The sequence below is a fragment of the Anguilla rostrata genome, chromosome 6, assembly GCF_018555375.3.
Source record: "Anguilla rostrata isolate EN2019 chromosome 6, ASM1855537v3, whole genome shotgun sequence".
Classification (NCBI taxonomy): domain Eukaryota; kingdom Metazoa; phylum Chordata; class Actinopteri; order Anguilliformes; family Anguillidae; genus Anguilla; species Anguilla rostrata.
Window position 1 is genome coordinate 8,747,708 of NC_057938.1, and position 13,831 is coordinate 8,761,538.

The window sequence follows — 13,831 nt, forward strand, 5'->3', positions numbered from 1 at the left end:
AGGAAAACGATTTGCAACTATATACGAAAAAATAGGCGAAATATCGGTAACAACCTGCACCTAGTTATGCAAGAAAAATGTCCTCGTTATCCTCCAGTGGTTATTTTACTTTCGCGATTTTTTATGTGCCGGCAAATAACTCAGAGGTGGTCCAGCTCTAGTTTGTTTGCTAAGGGGACGTGTATCGACCACCCCATATAAATGAATGGAACTTAAATTTGCTAGCATACTGTGTAAGTGTCCTGTCTTGCGTATTTGAGGTTAATATGAGAAAGGGTGGTCCCTATCAGCATGTCTAGGAATCAGTACATATTCACTCTTGTAACTCAAGTCGCAGAACGCAAAATAGCCGTTAGGAAAGCAGTTTGAAATGCGCCATTGGATTTAATGGGTCGCGATGAGATAATTCCGAGCGTGTTGCTTGTCTTAAAGTTATAATAAATAAGGCTGTATTAATATAACTAAATGTATATGTATGACGTTGGTTTTTTACATTTAGACAATGTATTATGTGTATTCTTACAGGACTTATATTTAAATAGGAAACAATGTCCAGTTCTCTCTAATAAATGCGAAGTAAATACACTAGCGGTTAGGGTGGTCGATAATCTACTTGTTGCTCCTCCGTCGTGGAGTCTCTGGCTGTTTTATTGAAGAATTTCGTCAGTTTAGGCAAACTTTCCTTAAACTGGGCATCTTCCTTCCTCCTCCGTCTCTTCTCAAACCCACTTTGAAAACGTTTTATGGTAACAGAGACTCTGCCTCTGATGGAAACTCAAATTCCTACGTCATTGATTAGGCGCAAATGCAGAAAGGTCAAGGTGGAATAGTCCATTAAATGTGAAATGTGGGTGATAATAAATATTGGCAAATATAAATATTTAATTGGATAGGCCCACATTTACATGTAGATATATTTATTTTTTTATCTATTATAGATTATAGTTTGTTTGGAGTGACAAGAAAGGAAAAATGTTTTATAAATAAAAAAAATAAAAATAAAAAAGGAAACACAAATTCACGAGGCCCCTTTGGCAGACGAGGCCCCTAGCAAAACCGCCTATGCGTATGGCAAGCACAAACATGCGCAGTGTAGGTGTTTTCCTTTTCAGAAACTTCCAGGATTCAGCCTGGACTGGCAACTTTACTGCCTAGCCTACATAATTTGTGTGGTGTATATAGATAAAACATAGACTGTGCAATATGACCATGATTTATTTTCCACCTTTTTCAGCAGAAACATTGGCTCTGCTAATTACATTTATCTGCTTATTAATTGTGTGAGTATCGCGTCTTATTCGCCTTTTACTTGAATGAGTAGCCTATCGCGTCTTATTCTTTCTCTCTCGTTTTGGAAAATCGACGCTGCTGTTTTGCATGTCTGACTGAAAACTGACGAGCAATGAAAAATCGGTTTAAAAACGGACGAATGTTTTGGGGTAAATTAAATAAAAATACACTCATATATTTAATCTGACTGAAAACGAGTTAGACGTATCGTTTCTGTGGTGCACTAATAATCATTAACAATACAATACAAAGGACAGTCTGCTGTGTGGAGTATGACCTGTTGATATCGGGTTGCATAACTAGCCAGTATTGGCTGAGCATTTCATTGTGATATTTAGTGAGACGTCTACAGAATCCCATATAATAAAAAAACACCTTCAGACTTAATAATGTCAGTGAGTTAGCCAAGATGACATCGGTATCTCTATGATAAAAATAAAAAAAAGCAATTTTATACCGATATACGGCACATAATGTGTTATTTTTTCTCTCTTTGAAAAAGAAAGCATTTTTATTTTGTTCACATAACGCTTAGGCCTATTGTAGGATGTTTGTGATGATTGTACATGTGAGGGGTCGACACAAATCGTACGTAAGTAGCCTACACATGCACAGCCAAAAGATAAAATCTATGATAAAATTGTGTCATAACGAAAAACTTACCTAAAATATAGATACAATAAAACTGTCGCGCATTTTAATCGTTTTGCCGTTCACGTGTACTTGCGTACCGCGTATGTAAACCCCTGCACAGTTATTTAAGGTGTAACTATTTTCTTGTATGGTATGGTTCAGGTATGGTTATTGGCCATATGGTGTCTTCAAGAAACTTGGAATTCCAGGCCCGAAGCCTTCACCATTCTTTGGCTCTGTTTTTGAATATGATAAGGTAAGTATTATAAAGAACCCCTAAATTCTGAAAAAAAAAAAAACCGGTGGTGTCAACATTATTTTGCATAATAACCAAACAAATTGATAGTATAGTACCTTATTAGTGGAGGAATATGTATTCCCTGTTTTTGGAGATAATGCCACATATTTATGATGCATATCTGTATATTTCAACAGGGTTTGCATCAGATGGATATGAGGTGTTTCAAGACATATGGCAGACTTTGGGGGTTAGTATCTGTTTTTCAACTGAGATGTTAAACAGTGTACAACTTCTATGAAAGTGATCATATCAAAAGGGTTTATCCAGTTTTTTGAATCGGAAGGGCCAAGTTTTATTGACTGAAATTCCTACAGTACATTTGGGACGTTTAATACCTCTTGCTTTAAACGTAAGGATGCATGAATTTTATTTGAATGAATAAACTATTCAAATATGTACAAACAGATCTCAAATCTTTTTTCTATTATTTCCCTGACTGTTCATAGAGTGTATGAGGGCAGACTGCCCTTATTATGCACAGTGGACACAAGAATGATCAAAACAGTTCTGGTGAAAGAATGCTTCTCCTACTTCATCAACAGAAGGGTGAGCCCAAAGGCCTAATATTCAAGATGTATGCATTTTAAATGCGTATAATATTACCGTCCTTCCAGATTAAGTAATTACCTTCACTAACCTTACCAATGGAAGATCCGGTATTTTATTGCTAGGTCACTTGACGCATTTTATCAGTATGCTAACCACACAATACAACATTTGCATTAATTTAGGAGTTTATTTGACTAATGGATTATTGTTCACTTTATGGTGTGTACGGCCCTATTTTTTTTAATAGCACAAATCACTGCATACTGTAAAAACAGAAATAATAATTTCAGTCTCCTGTGGTGATGTCAGTTTCACAGTCTAATGTGTGATTGTGTTGTCATGGGAGGGGTGGTATTAACCTGGTGAGTATATGAAAATCAATTTTTTGTAAAGTTTTAGTGATTTCAGTCACAACTGAAGCTACTATTTTCTAACCTTAATAACTTAATGTTGTTGTCACAAACTGCAGTTTGGTGTCCACAGTGTTTTCTCTGTAGTTTTACCTGTACAGTTGCAGGATCCCCTCACTTGAATGGCATGTGGGAAGCTCCCTGATTGGCCAGTGCACAGCCATACTCTCACCACACCTGCAGCTCATTACACTCTGAAGTCCTGTCCAGCTGCATTGTGTGTCATGTATACTTGTGCTGCTAAAATACCACAACTTGTTTGGACGTGACTCTAATTTGTTGACAAATTTGTTGACTTTGTGTCCTTGAAACATGTCCCGATGTGTTTGCTGTGTTTCAGGATTTCAGCTTTAACGGTCCCTTTGACGATGCGGTCAGCAATGCTCGAGGTGAAGACTGGAAACAAAAACGCAGTTTGCTGTCCCCTTTGTTCAGCAGTGGCCGGATCAAGGAGGCAAGCTAATCTTTCCACCCCATGCTATGCTGGGCCTGTAAGCATAGGATCACATCAGTCTCCCCATACTGTAATCCTCGATTAATTGACTTTAGTAGAAAATTGCATGGAAACCCATTGCCATTTTGGTGTTTATATATGGTGAAACATATAGTTCATAGTTCACATAAATCATTAAATATCAAAACATAATTCATTAGTTCGCATCATTTCTTCCATGCTGTCATGCTCCTGGGGCACTGCCCTGGTCTTTGAGGCCACACCTCCACTTCTGACACCAGTGTCGTGGCAGGCCTCAAACCCAGGTCTGTCAGGGGTGAGGCAGCTGCACTAACTGCTGCACTAAAGATGAATTCACCTTTAGCAGGGCAGTTAGGCAGCCACTCAGGCAGACTGCAATACTACAATATAAAACTCCTGCAAAATTTGAAGACGGATGGAAGGATTTTTTTTTGTGAAATATAATTTCAACAGAAACACATTTTAGACATCTCGCAAAGATTGCATAGATTGCAAAAGTCAGGAAACACAGTCACTTCCGTGATGAAAATGACCCTCTTGTCTTTTTTTCAGATGCTTCCATTAATGAAGCAACATTCTGATAAGTTAGTTCAATGTCTTCAGGAGGTTGCTAACCGTGATGAAGCTGTGGAAGTCCGAGAGTACGTATAACAGATGTGCTCTGTGAATCCTCAGTAAGGATCTCAGTAGTGATCTTAATTCCCAACACTTGTTTCCTGCCAAAAAGTAGAACTGTTAATTCAGTTCTGTATAAGTGTCTGCCTTTTGTGTATTTATTGTTGGCATCAAGAATGCTACTACTGTTTACTGTTTGTTCCATTTCAGGTACTTTGGCGCATATTGTTTGGATGCTATTGCAAATGTTGCCTTAAGTATCGACACAGAGTCCCTCAGTAAACCAAATGACCCCAGTGTTGTTAAAATAAAGAAGGCGTTCACCTTGAACGTAGATAATCCAGTATTTCTTTTCTCAGGTAAATATACATTAGCAGATTATTGGAATAATACATTAACTTTTTGATCTGTATGCTACAATGGAAATTACTGAGGAAGTTACTGAGATGTACTTTATTCTTTGTAAAATTAATATAGTGATGGCATGCCTGTGAAAACTCTGTAGTTCCCTCTGCTTGCACTGCATCTGCATTACCAAATGTTAACAATGTCTATTTTTATATAGCAATGTTGCTAGCCCTGTTGTAGTGAAGACACCACAATCAATCCCTAAGCTATTAATGGAACTGATTAAATACAGAATCACTTGTTTAAAGAAAAATAGTAGTACAGGTAGCTGAAGAGGAATTATGTTCTCCTGATGATAAGGGTGAGAGACGGTGAGGTGGCCTTTGTATCACTGTGTGTGTTTGAGTCAAGAGGGGTGCACAACACAGAGGGGTCAGATGAAAGTTGTAAGTGTTCATTTATTGAGCTTTGCTCTTGCAGTGGAAAGTCTTTGCTCTCTCAAGGGAGAATCTTTGCTCTTGCCATGGAGATTGGTGGTTTGGCCTACCACTGAGGAGACCGGGCAGAGTCAGGCCCGGATTGAGACATAAGGAGGCAGTGAGATGTTATTTGTTTGTAGGTGAAAATTCCCTGTAAGATGTCACATTTTCTGAGCTGGCTTTTCCACCTGTTCTTTGGTTTTATCCAGTTCTTTTTCCGTTCTTGAATCCCCTGCTGGAGAAAGCAGGTTTTTGCATTTTCCCGCTAGCTGAACTGAGGTTCCTCATTTCTGTAGTTGAGAAAGTAAAGCTGGATCGAGAAAAAAATGTCCAAAAGGTAAGGTTTATTTTTATGGGGTAAGGTGTAAATCATCGTCATGTAATATATGTTTCGGGATATTTACAATATCATATTGGTATTAAAGTATATTATTCAAATAAAGTATGCCCTAATTTGTAGAGTGAAAGTGATTTTTTCTGAGGGGTTAAACAAGGTTTTTCAGAGATAAACTTGACCTGAAAGTGAACAAATTAAGTCTAAAAACGGAAAAATCTATCATCTCATACTTCTCAACCGAATATTAATAAATGCTCTGCTGGGAAAGCATTCATCCTGTATTGCTCTTCTGCAGAATCGAATGGATTTTCTGCAACTGATGATAGAATTGCAATTAGCAGAAACCAAACATGGTACCAATGGAAACAAGAAAATCAAAGGTAAAGTTCAAAGTCCTAGTGCAGAAATCTTATTTGCTGATTTATGTCATCACAATCACTGCATAGTGCAGGAGTGGCAAACCATTTTCAGGGATATGAGTGCTATTTAGTATCTGGGAGTTGATGAGGGGGCTAAAATCTGTTCACATTTGTCATATAGTTAGCTGCTATTGTTATTCAACATTAGCATGTTATTTTGTCAGAAGCATATTGCTTTGATTTTAACAAAATAAGTTGTGCTAGCATTGACAGACGGTAAAGAATACATTAATTGTTTATTTATGCCCTTCCTATGATATTCTGCGCTTGTTTCCTAATGTCTGAGAAACCATCCATGAGTATGTTTCAGTAGGGATAGTTCAGCAAAGGATATTTAAAGAGCTTCTTACTATCTTATCATACTTCCCAATTAACAACTCTAACCTGTAATTCTCTAGGGGTTAAAGGGCTACTTAATTCCCTACAGTTTTTATTCTTTGGTTGTAAAGCTTTGGTTATATTTTGTGTGTATGTCTGTGTGCATGTGCACATATCACTCATCTCATTTTGCCTCTACAGGTCTGACACACCGTGAGATCTTGTCTTCAGCAGCAATTTTTTTGGCTGCCGGTTTTGAGACCGCTAGTAAATCGCTTGCATTCTTGGCGTACAACCTGGCCACCAACCCTGGAGTCATGAAAAGATTGCAAGATGAGATTGACAAAGTGTTCCCAAACAAGGTGTCTTACAGGAGCACCCTCCGTAGTAGCATCAACTCTGTAGCAGAAATATCCAGAACATTTCTGGAAATTTCACAAAAAATCTATTATTCCCTTTGTTCTTGTAGGCCCCTGTGATGTATGAGCAGCTGGTTCAGATGGAGTACTTGGATATGGTTTTGAATGAATCTCTGAGGCTGTACCCCATTGCTCTTCGTCTGGAACGACTGTGCACAGAGACCATCGTTGTCAATGGGGTGACCATTCCAAAGGACACTCTCGTCACGATTCCAGTGTTCGCTTTGCACCGTGACCCAGAACTTTGGCCAGAACCTGAATGCTTCAATCCTGAAAGGTAACAGTAACTCAGTAACTTTTTCTGGCAGTTGTGTCCAATTCATTCACGTTTTATTTCCATACCTAATGTACCTTCACACGCTGCAGAATCCACAGGAAATATCAAGGGGAGGCACCACAGGTGAAAAGGGAGAAATCTGAAATAACCTCCCAGTGAAACAAAGTGGCTTCAGAAAACCTTTTTTTAAATAATTCTTTGAGGCCAAAATGTTACAAATAAATATGGAATAATTTTCATATGGGCACAACTTTATACTGGCAAGCAGTGATGTAGCCTATATGTCCATGTCATAATATGCTACTAAATTTCAGTAGTATACTTTTACATGTATAGACTGTATTGTCAGCAAACACAAGTGCAAATTCTGTCATTTTCACTGGTGAACCCAACATTGTTCTTGAAAATGTGGGGCAAAAAAGTAAGTGATTTAGATAATTAATATTTAATATTGTGGTTCATAAAATAGTAGAACGTCTTTGATGTGACTGGTTTATTTGATGTTTTATAATATTTGGTGTATACCCTTTCATTTAAAATTTTGTATGAAAGTTATGGAATATTGTCCTGGACTCCTTTTAGGTTTAGCAAGGAAAACAAGGACAGCATGGATCCCTATGCTTTTCTGCCTTTTGGTGCTGGCCCTCGGAACTGCATTGGCATGAGGTTTGCTGTTGCCCTCATGAAACTTGCTATAGTTCAGGTACTTCAGAACTTCAGCTTTGTCACATGCAAAGAGACAGAGGTAAGGTCTATTTTTTATCATTTATTTCATGTGCATGTTTTTTGAAGTTATGAAATTGTTAACCATGGGAATCATAGCGCTGACAGCGAAAAGTCTTTGTTATAGCGAATCATTAGCTTGCAATTGGAGCCTGAAATGTGCATCCTATACTGAAACATGCTCTCAGTATGAGTTACCCTAGGCCAAATGAAATGTTGTACAGATTGACGATTATCTTGAACTTACACAGTTCCGCTCAAGTATACAAGTCATGGATCTTCAGTCTATTGAAAACCCAAGGACCACAATAGCAACACCTGAGACGGATGACAGCATACTGGCCAACTATGACATTGTTTGTTTGTGTGTGTGTGTGTGTGTGTGTGTGTGTGTGTGTGTGTGTGTGTGTGAGTGTGTTAGTGAGTGTGTGTGTGTGTGTGTGTCTGTGCATGTCTACTCTGAGGGAGTCTTGTGCATATGCAAATATAAAAATATCCTAATACTTTCGAATCCATTTATCTCATCAGATACCACTCCAGCTGGACAAATTACCTCTTCTTGGAACTATAAACCCAATAAAAATGAAAGTTGTCTCACGTGGCCCTACTATGAAAGAAGAATAAAACCTTGCCAGGGAGATCTCCTGTATAGCAGGTTTTCTGGCTTGCTTTATTTCAACCACGCTACGAGAAAATGATTCATGCATTCATTTTAATTGTATATTTTCTTTTTAATTAGTGGTGAAATTAATGTGGACTAACTATGCAAAATCACCAGCCACTTTATAATCACTGTTCACGTCATGCATTTGTCACTGTATTTTCATATTTATGCACGTATTTCTTCTACTGTAGTTTTAACGATTCTATGATGTGTTTATGTTCTGAATACAGGAGTTTTAACAGCTGATACCCTCGTTTAATGTTTTCCACTCTCACACAAACACAAGTGCATCAACAGTTAAAACACCTCACTTGTTCAGCATGTAAAATAAATGTATTTGATTTAATTTATTAATTATTATCAAAGACATCAATTATCAGTTAAATTGCTGAATTTGTTGATTAGCAGAGCAACCTGTTGCTATCAAACTTTATCAAAACGCACAACCAGATTAAAAATGACGAAATGAATGTATTAAAGTTTCCTTATGTTGTTGGAAGCTGAGTTAACCACTATGATATTATTATTTAAAAAATCAGATTTAGTCTCTTCATAAACAGACCAAACATGAATATGTTAGGAGGTAATCCAGCTCAGCTATTGAATACCTCTAAAAAGCATGAAAGTTTAATTCTGCTTGCAACAGCAGAGGTGATATTTGTAGGCAAATAATTGTTAATTATTGTTGTTGTAATCTCCACCTTCTGGCAAAATATTTTCACTGCAACAAAGCGAAATTGGACCATGTTGGTTTTCACTTGAAACTGGAATTGGTCTTTAAAAGTAATTAAAGCAATTGCATTTATCTTTATCTTCTTATCTCATTCAACAGCTCAATGGCTAAAGATTTCACTGAGCTGTTTGTAGAATCAGGTGTGCAAAATTAGGGTTGAAATTAAAACCTACCGAAGAGTAGATCTCCAGGAGCAGGGTTGGGCAGCCCTGATCTAGAGTGTCTGGAAAGCGAAGTTTGTGACATTAGTCTGTATGAATAATCTTGTAATTTGATTGGTTCTAGCAAGTTGTATCTAGTGTTGACATGACTGGAATTGTAATGCACAACTGGAATGCCATTCTTCACAAGATCATGACTCATTAGAGAAGGTAATTTACCTTGGTTTACTAGCTGAGCCCATGGAAAGTGTACAGACTGATGTCTCAACCTGGCCAAGTTCAGAATTATGAAATGGTACTGATGCAATTACAGAACTGTGGTATTCTTCTTGCTTTCCACGGCAGATCTTCCTTTGTATCAACACTTAAAAATACCACGTTGTGTGATTTTCTAACATAAAATTGTATATATGTGTATACACAGGGCATATGCAATTGTTGGCGTTTGATCTTTGGTGTACACTGTTTGAAGTATACCAAACAGATGTAATGTCATGTAATAAATTGTTCTAATTGTGTCTAATTGTGTGATTAAATAGTTTCTTATATGAATAAAATAAACCCTTAAAAATATTTGCTAACATGTTTCTCAGTTTTTTTTTGTTCCTGGTTTTTATTACTCCCAATTAGGTATGGCCACCTGCATAGTCCTATCGTGCAAGGTGTGTACAGGGACTCATGTCCTCTGAAACGTGCATTGTGCAGGACTGTAATTGCAGAGATAGTCCAGTGTTTGGAGGAGGCTGCTATTTTCACTCCGATGCACTTGCATGACATTGGACCCTTTTTTCTTCCTGCTCAAACAGAAGGGAACACCTGCCAAGACTGCTGATACATATAGTGCGTCCATCCTGAATGAAACTGTAATGCTGATTTACCTCAATGTTCAGCCACTGGGGGGGGGGGGGGGAATGGGGGTGTGTGCGTGCAGTTCAAGATGTCTGTGGATCCAAAGCACCAGCTCAGTGATCTAATCGTATGAACTGCTCCCCGAGGGTCTGCCGAGCTCTGAGAGGCTAATTAGCAGATTTCAATTAGGGTGATTATTAACAATTTGGACATTTACGCTGTGCTCTTTCCACCTTCTGAGCTTCAGGGCCTCAGAGCTCAGCCCAAAATGTGTATGACCTGCTCCACACAGATAAAGTGCCAAGGAGGCGTCTCGCATTGTCAAAATGTCTTGTTAAAAAAAAAAACAAAGTTCATTTTTTCCGTAAAAGGCAAAATGGAAAGTACATAATGAAAAATAAGAGATATATGAATGTCACATTTTTGAGCTGCAGGACGTTATGCTGCATTTGGAATTTCTCCCTGTACCATTCATTCATCTTTTTTGCAATTGCAATCAACAGCTAACAGCTGTGATCAGTGAAGCCATTTTTTCTCCCGTTTCCTTCAGATGAGGCTGCTGTAATGAACTGTCTTGTGGAGTGGTGTGTGGTTAGGTCTGCATATCCCCTGGTGTATAAGGTTAAGCTTTATCTTTCATTGAGTTCAATGGGCTGAATTTAGAATTCATATTTAGATTATTTTATCTTGCTCAATAAACTACTTCATGGTTTCATTAAGCTCATGCTGCTGCTGTAGGTTTTAAGTTAAGTTTCCTTGACCATCCTCAAGGACCATAATTTGGCCACTATATTTGTGCAGTTTGCAGTGTGTCTTGCTTGCGTTGATGCAACAGCAATGTAACATGCCTTCTAATCAAAGGTGAGAAATAGTTTTTTTATTATCAATGATTCATTGAAGACGTGTGTCTGACTGTGCTACAATCAAAACTTCACTTCTACTCTTTTATACTTCACTTTTGGTTTTTTTCTCAGTAGTCTGATTGTTCATGAGAGTATGAGACAAATGCATTCCTCGACACAGATCTGCCATGATTAACACTGCTGTTAAGGGGATACTCTTGAAAATGAGATTAATCCTGTGTTAGCCCATTCTAATGTTGTTTTCAAGCCTTCATTTGTGGCTTGTTTAATCTGTTCAATTGAAATTTAGTGTGAGGTTTTGGGGGGATTGGCTGTAGGGGAACAAATCTCCTTAACTCAAACCTAATATGCTATCTTGTTCTCTGAGGGACAATAAGTGAGTTTAGGCAAAGTTTAAGTAGGTTTAAGGACGAGGCCTACAGATGGGCATCTCTCCGATTAGCGTTAACTCTGGCCCAGGGCCTCTGTGTCAGGCACTGGATTAGGACATTACGAAGAGAATGACAGAGTTTTGGGGGCTTTATTCCCTCTCAATAACATTCTTTCACATATTAACTTAATACCACCCTAGGTAGCTACTTTGTCATGCAGAGGACCTTAATCTACTGATGTGAGTCTATCTGCTGAGTCTTTGATGCTCCCCCAAACCCCGCCCCCCCTACTGTTTCTTGGAGCAGCGAGGCTTGTGTAAGACAAAGCACCCATGACAAGAACAATCAGTGGCACACTGGCCTTATCAACTGTGGTGGAGGAGAGCGGAGGTGGGACATCAGGAAAAATTCAAAGCAACCAAAGACAGCTGCAGTTCCAGATCACACCTCTGCAATGAAACTCGTCAAATTTACATCTTTTTTTAATAAAGTATTTATTTGTTTCTTTGTGGAAGCCTGAACTCAATTTATCTCTTGTTGGGCACTCTATCGGGGACAACCTTTGACCTGCCACTGAATGGCCACCAGGATTGATGGAAGAACGGGAGCTCACTCTCCTCATTCAGGAGTGGAATTGGCCCTGTCCCCTGGTGCTGGGTCTAAGCGCGTGTTAGCAGTTGTGGTGTGGTTTTTCTCCAGCCTCAATGGACTCAATGGTTGCCTTTGGCAATCACACTACTATTATCTCACATCACGAGGGTGAACATTCTGCCATTAAGTTAAATTGCCAATGTTTATTATTTCACAGCTTTTGAAATTCTTGTTATAGAGAGTTGTGGGATGCCTTATTGGACATGGTAGAGAGTCCTTTGTTCATTGGTGAAAAACGCAAACCCTAGCTGTAACCCAAACCATAACCTTAACCCTAGCTGTAAACCTAACAATAACCCTAGCTGTAACCCTAACCCTAACCCTAGCTGCAACCCTAACCCTAACCCTAACCCTAGCTGTAACCATAACCCTAACCCTAACCGTAGCAGTAACCCTAACCCTAACCCTAGCTTTAACCCAAACATTCAACCCTAGCCATAACCCTAACCCTAACCCTAGATGTAACCCTAACCCTAAACTTATACTCTAACCCTAGCGGTAACCCTAACCCTAACCTTAGCTGCAACCCTAACCCTAACCCTAGCTGGCACCCTAAGCCTAACCCTAGCTGCAACCCTAAGCCTAACCCTAACCCTAGCTGTAACCCTAACCCTAACCCTAGCTGTAACCCTAACCCTAACCCTAGCTGTAACCCTAACCCTAACCCTAGCTGTAACCCTAACCCTAACCCTAGTTGTAACCCTAACCCTAACCCAAAATCTAACCCTAACCCTAACCCTAACCCTGACCCTAGCTGCAACCCTAACCTAACCCTAACCGTAGCATAACCCTAACCCTAACCCTAGCTTTAACCCAAACATTCACCCTAGCCATAACCCTAACCCTAACCCTAGATGTAACCCTAACCTAAACTATACTCTAACCCTAGCGTGAACCCTAACCCTAACCTTAGCTGCAACCCTAACCCTAACCCTAGCTGGCACCTAAGCCCCTAGCGCACCCTAGCTAACCCTAACCTTGCTAACCCTAACCCTAACCGCTTCACCCTACACTAACCCTAGCTGCAACCCTAACCCTAACCCTAGCTGTAACCCTAACCCTAACCCTAGTTGTAACCCTAACCCTAACCCAAAATCTAACCCTAACCCTAACCCTAACCCTGACCCTAGCTGCAACCCTAACCCTAACGCTAACCCTAGCAGTAACCCTAACCCTAGATGTAACCCTAACACTAACCCTAACCCTAGCTACAACCCTAACCCTAACCTTAGCTGTAACCCTAACCCTAGCCGTGACCCTAACCCTAACCCTAGCTGGCACGCTAACCCTAACCCTAGCTGCAACCCTAACCCTAACCCTAGCTGTAACTCTAACCCAAACCCTAGCCGTAACCCTAACCCTAACCCTAGATGTGACCCTAAACCCATCCCTAACCCTAACGGTAACCCTAGCTGCAACCCTAACCCTAACAGTAGCGGTAACCCTAACCCTAACCCTAACCCAAGCTGTAACCCTAACCCTAACCCTGGCCATAACCCTAACCCTAGATGTAACCCTAACCCTAACCCTTACCCTAGCTGCAACCCTAACCCTAACCCTAGCTGGCACCCTAACCCTAACCCTGGCTGCAACCCTAACCCTAACTCTAACACTAGCTGTAACCCTAACCCTAACCCTAGCCGTAACCCTAACCCTAACCTCTAACCTAGCTGTAACCCTAACCCTAACCCTAGCTGTAACCCTAACCCTAACCTAGTGTAACCCTAACCCTAACCCTACCACCTACTAACTGCTAACCTAACCTAACCCTAGCCGTAACCCTAACCCTAAACCTAGATGTAACCCTAACCCTAACCCTAACACTAGCTGTAACCCTAACCCTAACCCTAGCCGTAACCCTAACCCTAAACCTAGATGTAACCCTAACCCTAACCCTAACCCTAGCGGTAACTCTAACCCTAACCCTAGCTGCAACCCTAACCCTA

At 39.8% G+C, this 13,831-nt stretch overlaps 1 protein-coding gene across 1 annotated transcript; it reads left to right on the forward strand.

Moving 5' to 3' along the window:
• The first annotated feature begins 1,085 nt into the window (after positions 1-1,085).
• LOC135256424 (cytochrome P450 3A40-like) lies at positions 1,086-9,724 on the forward strand. Its single transcript, XM_064338177.1, has 13 exons — positions 1,086-1,280; positions 2,086-2,179; positions 2,359-2,411; positions 2,671-2,770; positions 3,524-3,637; positions 4,211-4,299; positions 4,484-4,632; positions 5,310-5,437; positions 5,733-5,817; positions 6,376-6,536; positions 6,644-6,870; positions 7,453-7,615; positions 8,122-9,724. The coding sequence occupies exons 1-13, from the start codon at positions 1,204-1,206 to the stop codon at positions 8,215-8,217; spliced, it is 1,536 nt and encodes a 511-aa protein (XP_064194247.1). The 5' UTR covers positions 1,086-1,203; the 3' UTR covers positions 8,218-9,724.
• The last annotated feature ends 4,107 nt before the right edge of the window (positions 9,725-13,831 follow it).